The 5,928-nt window shown below is 41.9% G+C and overlaps 1 protein-coding gene across 1 annotated transcript; it reads right to left on the bottom strand.

Annotated features, from left to right (window-relative positions):
- Positions 1-4,502: 4,502 nt before the first annotated feature.
- On the bottom strand, positions 4,503-5,706 carry LOC122686202 (succinate dehydrogenase cytochrome b560 subunit, mitochondrial-like). Its single transcript, XM_043891347.1, has one exon. It carries the CDS (start codon positions 5,683-5,685, stop codon positions 5,176-5,178), a length of 510 nt encoding a protein of 169 aa, XP_043747282.1. The 5' UTR covers positions 5,686-5,706; the 3' UTR covers positions 4,503-5,175.
- Between the last annotated feature and the right edge of the window lie 222 nt (positions 5,707-5,928).

Genomic DNA, 5,928 nt, shown 5'->3' with positions numbered 1-5,928 from the left:
CTTACAAATAGCTGTGAATAGAAGAGAAGCGAAAGGTAAAGGAGAAAAGGAAAGATATACCCATTTGAATACAGAGTTCCAAAGAACAGCAAAAAGAGATAAGAAAGCTTTCCTCAGTGATCCATGCAAAGAAATAGAGGAAAACAATAGAATGGGAAAGTCTAGAGATCTCTTCAAGAAAATTAGAGATAACAAGGGAACTTTTCATGCAAACAATAAAGGACAGACATGGTATGGACCTAACAGAAGCAGAAGATATTAAGAAGAGGTGGCAAGAATACACAGAAGAACTATACAAAAAAGATCTTCACAACCCAGATAATCACAATGGTGTGATCACTCACCTAGAGTGACATCCTGGAATACAAACTCAAGTGGGCCTTAGGAAGCATCACTATGAACAAAGCTAGTGGAGGTGATGGAATTCCAGTTGAGCTATTTCAAAACCTGGAAGATGATGCTGTGAAAGTGCTGCACTCAATAGGCCAGCTCATTTGGAAAACTAAGCAGTGGCCACAGGACTGGAAATGGTCAGTTTTCATTCCAATCCCAAAGAAAGGCAATGCCAAAGAATGTTCCAACTATCATACAATTGCACTCATCTCACACGCTAGTAAATTCAAAATTCTCCAAGCCAGGCTTCAACAGTACATGAACGGTGAATTTCCAGATGTTCAAGCTGGATTTAGAAAAGGCAGAGGAACCAGAGATCAAATTGCCAACACCAGTTGGATCATCAAAAAAGCAAGAGAGTTCCAGAAAAATATCTACGTCTGCTTTATTGACCATGCCAAAGCCTTTGACTGTGTGGACCAGAACAAACTGTGGAAAATTCTTCAAGAGATGGGAATACCAGACCACCTGACCTGCCTCTTGAGAAATCTGTATGCAGGTGAAGCAGCAACAGTTAGAACTGGACATGGAACAACAGACTGGTTCCAAATCAGGAAAGAAGTATGTTAAGACTGTATATTGTCACCCTGCTTATTTAACTTATATGCAGAGTACATCATGAGAAACGCTGGGCTGGATGAAGCACAAGCTGGAATCAAAATTGACGGGAGAAATATCAATAACCTCAGATATGCAGATGACAGCAGCTTTATGGCAGAAGTGAAGAAGAACTAAAGAGCCTCTTGATGAAAGTGAAAGAGGAGAGTGAAAAAGTTGGCTTAAAACTCAACATTCAGAAAACTAAGATCATGGCATCTGGTCCCATCACTTCATGGCAAATAGATGGGGAAACAGTGGAAACAGTAACAGACTTTATTTTTTTGGGCTCCAAAATCACGGCAGATGGTGATTGCCGCCATGAAATTGAAAGACACTTGCTCCTTGGAAGAAAAGTTTAACCAACCTAGACAGCTTATTAAAAAGCAGAGACATTACTTTGCCAACAAAGGTCTGTCTAGTCAAAGCTATGATTTTTCCAGCAGTCATGTATGGATGTGAGAGTTGGACTATAAAGAAAGCTGAGTGCCAAAGAATTGATGCTTTTGAACTATGGTGTTGGAGAAGACTCTTGAGAGTCTGTTGGACAGCAAGGAGATCAAACCAGTCAATCTCAAAGGCAATCAGTCCTGAATATTCATTGGAAGGACTGATGTTGAAGCTGAAGCTCCAATAGTTTGGCCACCTGTTGTGAAGAACTGACTCATGGGAAAACACCCTGATGCTGGGAAAGATTGAAGACGGGAGGAGAAGGAGATAACAGAGGATGAGATGGCTGGATGGCATCACCGAGTCAATGGACATGAGTTTGAGTAAGCACAGGGAGTTGATGATGGACAGGGAGGCCTGGCGTGCTGCAGTCCATGGGGTCACAAAGAGTCAGACACGACTGAGTGACTGAACTGAACTGATGGTTGCCATGGATCATGATTCCTCTGGTGGGTGTGAGCAAAGTGACTAAAAGTTTCTGTAGAGGATTCACCATTCCAGATGCTATTAAGGACATTCGTGATTTTTGAGAAGAGGTCACAATAACAACATGAACAGTTGGGAAGAAGTTGGTTTTCACCTTCATAGATTACTTTGAAGGTTCATGATTTCAGTGGAGAAAGTAACTAGAGGTGTGAAAATAACAAGAGAACTCAAGTTAGAAGTAAAGCCTGAAGATGTGACTGACTACCTGAAATCTCATGATAAAAACTTGAAGGTATGAGGAATTGCTTCCTATTGATGAGCAAAGAAAGTGGTTTCTTGAGACAGAATCTACTCGTAGTGAAGACACTGAAGATGCTGTGAAGACTGTTGAAATGACAACAAAGGATTTAGAATATTACATAAAATTAGCTGATAAAGCAACAGCAGGATTTGAGAGAACTGACTCTAGTTTTAAAAGAAATTCTATTGTGGGTAAAAGGCTTCAAATGGCATTTCATGCTACAGAGAAATTGTTTGTGAAAGGAAGACTCAACTGGTACAGCAAATTTCAGTGTTCTCTTCTTTTAAGAGGGCTTTCCTGGTAGCTTAGCTGTTAAAGAATCCACCAGCAATGCAGGAGACCCTGGTTCAATTCCTGGGTCAGAAAAATTTCCTGGAGAAGGAATAGGCTACCCACTCCAGTATTCTTGGGCTTCCCTGGTGGCTCAGATGGTAAGGAATCCGCCTGCAATGTGGGAGACCTGGTTGGGAAGATCCCCTGATGAAGGGCACAGTAACATACTCTAGTATTCTTGCCTGGGGGATCCCCATGGACAGAGGAGCCTGGTGGGCTACAGTCCATGGGGTCACAAAGAGTTGGAGATGACTAAGCATCAAAGCAGAGCACACTTCTTTTAAGAAATTTCCACAGACACTCCAACCTTCAGCAACCACCATTCTGATCAGTCAGCAGACATCAACATCAAAGCAAGACCCTCTACCAGCAAAAAGATTGGGACTTATTGAAAGGCTCAGATGATGGTTAGTATTTTTGGCAGTGAATTATTTTTTAATTAAGTTATGCACATTATTTTTCAGACATACTGCTACACCACATATAGTAGACTACAGTAAAATGCAAACATAACTTTCATGCCCTGGGATACCCAAAAAAAAAAAAAAAAATCATGTGACTTGCTTTGTTTTGATATTTGCTTTGTTGTAGTGGTCTGGAACAAAACCTGCAATATATACATGGTATGCCAGTATCAAGCCCACTTACAAATGAAAGATTCTAGAAATCCATGATTCTAAATGATAGGAAACTGGTTAGAGGTCTGTGGATGGCAATTATGAATTAAATTGAGTTCAAAGTGGGAGAGGTTTTTATTTTTCTACTTGCATGGCTACAAGAACGGTTTCAAACATAAGATAATAATAGTGCTTTGTCATAAGATGAAAGTTTGATTCTACTTTCCATTCTCTATTACCAACAGTAATTCAATTACAATTTTATTTCAAGCTCATCTTCTATTAGAAGCTTTGTCTTTGGTGTGCTTGCAGACTAATATACCCTATGTAAGTCATTCAGACTGGTGAGTATCTCATTTGGCAAGAAGAATGAAGTTGTTTTTTCCAAAAACAGCAGTTTTGAAAACCGGGTACAGAGAACAAACTGTTCACTTAGCACTGCAGTTACTTTGTTCTATTTCTCTGTGATATGCTCTAATTTTATTACCACAAACAAATGAAAGGCATAGGGATAGGGAGTAGGGTACAGGCCATATCCTGAATTGGCTTTCAATTGTGACTTGTTCCATTTGTACATTCAAAAATGGCTATTCTGAAATTAAATTCTCTTGGCATATCTAGGCTATCATTTCCTTTTGTTTTATAGAGCTTATCTTTCTTCAGTGGGATGATAAGACTCAGGTCTAGCTGGTCATTCTATTATTTTGGTGGGGGAAGCCTGTCCTCACTGAGACTGTTTAGGAATTCACTTTCTCTTTAGTCATGGGATGAATGTCATTGTTAACTTCAGCTTTTCCCCAAGTGTCATCTTTGTGTGAATTGCATCAGCGTTACCTGAGATGACTGTTAAAATATAGATACCAGCACACATTTATAGGATAAAAATACCGGGATTCATAAATTTCCCAGGTGATTCCCATTTAACCTAGCATTTAGAACCATGATTCTCTAAGTTATTTCCGACTGCCTTCCACTTCACTAGCGTCTCAAAGAAACGTCTTCTTAAAGAATCAGCACCAGGCTGGTTCCCTCCTCTCAGTCCTGAGTCTTGCTTGACTGAAGCAAATCCCCCTTGTTGCTCCTTACATTTTAAAAAACTTTTTATTTTATATGAGAGTATAGCTGATTAACAATATTGGGATAGTTTCAGGCGCACAACAGAGTGACTCAGCCATACGTATACATGTATCCATTCTCCTTCCACTTTACCAACCATCCAGGCTACCACACAACATTGAGCAGAGGTCCTTGGGCTGTACGGTAGGTTCTGGTTGGTTATTCATTTTATTTTATTTTTTTTTAAGGCAAAATAATAATTTTAATTCAGTTTCAGAAAAAGATGTCACGTGATTCTGGATTAGAAAACATGACAATAAGAGGTTTGGTTTTTCTGGAAACACAAAGAAAAGAAATAACCTGCAATAGATTCAATGATAATTTTCTGGATCTTCTTCTTGCATCAAAAGCTATATATCTTCTCCCCAAGACCTGCTTCAAGAGCCAACTTAACTCTTTTTATCTCCCGCTAGCTGGGACAGGCTAATTCTCCTCCACCCCCACCCCTCTCCTTCAGTCACACTGTGTGGGTGCTAAAGACCCTGGGCTCTGACCAATGGACAGAATTGTCCTTTGAGCCAGCATCTCACAGGCAGTGGCACCCGAATCCCCACTCCCAGTCCCCACGGCAGAGGCCACAGAGCTGGCATTGTTTCCACTGTCTCAGGAAGAAGGAGCCAAAGGCTGACCCTCAGCATAAATCAAGGCCTGACATGAAGAAAGAAAGAAGGCTCCCAAGCCCAGAGTAGGCTGCAAGCCGGGGGCAAGAAAAGGGAGTTTTTTGCAATCATTCCATCCTTAGAAATAAGGGGAAAACTGAACCCTTTTCCACCACTTTGGTTCTGTAACGTACTCTACTGCTGAGCTCCAAGGGGATCTGCAAGCAAAGAAGGGTCTAAACAAATCAGGATAACTTTGCCCTGGCCAAAGACAAGAGTAACAAACAGGAAGACAGGTCAATGTGATCATTTGCAGGATGATGACGCTGGGAACTTCGGCTCTTCACATGGCTGCCAGCCCTACCGAGGACAACACAGTAAGAACCAAGACAACCACTCCAGACTGGTGTAGCTGGGAAATCGTCAGGCCTTTTCCTAGATCCCACATCAAGTGTCGGATCCCATTCCAGGTGTGATACATGAGAGGGAAGACAAGTGCAAATTTGGCTGTGTGGATCAGTGCTGGCCCCAAGCACAGGGACTTCACAAATTCCAGATGAGACTCAAAGCTCCCAGGGACCAAGAGGGCCGACAAGCCAAAAAGAGAGACTCCTGCACTCAAGGCAATACCAGTGCCACGGTGGCAAATGGACACCGCCATGGGAAGAGACCAGCTGTAGATGCTGATATGGGGCGACAAAGGACGGTTTGAACTAGTGTTCTTACTCCAGAACCTCTCCATCTCTTCTTTGGCCGTGGTTCCCAAAGGAACAGCATTTCTGATACAGAGCTGAGGACTAAGGTGGGCACGAAGGCAATGACGGCCAACATGTCTCAACAAGAGCGCCGCCATCTTGGGTTCCAGCCTGATGGAAGTGACGCCGACGGCCCCACCGCCTCTGGGCGGGAGGGGCAGGGCCTGGTTATTCATTTTAAATATAGCAGTGTGTACATGTTGATCCCCAACTGCTTAACTATATAGTTCCATGTATTTTCCCCTCTAGTAACTAGATGTAGAATCCAAAGTCTTCAAATACTGATATGTTTATTTTATGTCACTTTGGCTAAGCTACAACGCCCAGTTGTTTGGTTAAAC

This window comes from Cervus elaphus, chromosome 29, assembly GCF_910594005.1.
Source record: "Cervus elaphus chromosome 29, mCerEla1.1, whole genome shotgun sequence".
Lineage (NCBI taxonomy): Eukaryota > Metazoa > Chordata > Mammalia > Artiodactyla > Cervidae > Cervus > Cervus elaphus.
Note: the sequence above shows the minus strand (reverse complement) of the source record. Positions and strands in the feature narration are given on the sequence as shown.

Bases quoted from the DNA above. Each gene is read 5' to 3' on its own strand.
- LOC122686202 (XM_043891347.1), bottom strand. From the start codon at position 5,685: ATGGCGGCGCTCTTGTTGAGACATGTTGGCCGTCATTGCCTTCGTGCC.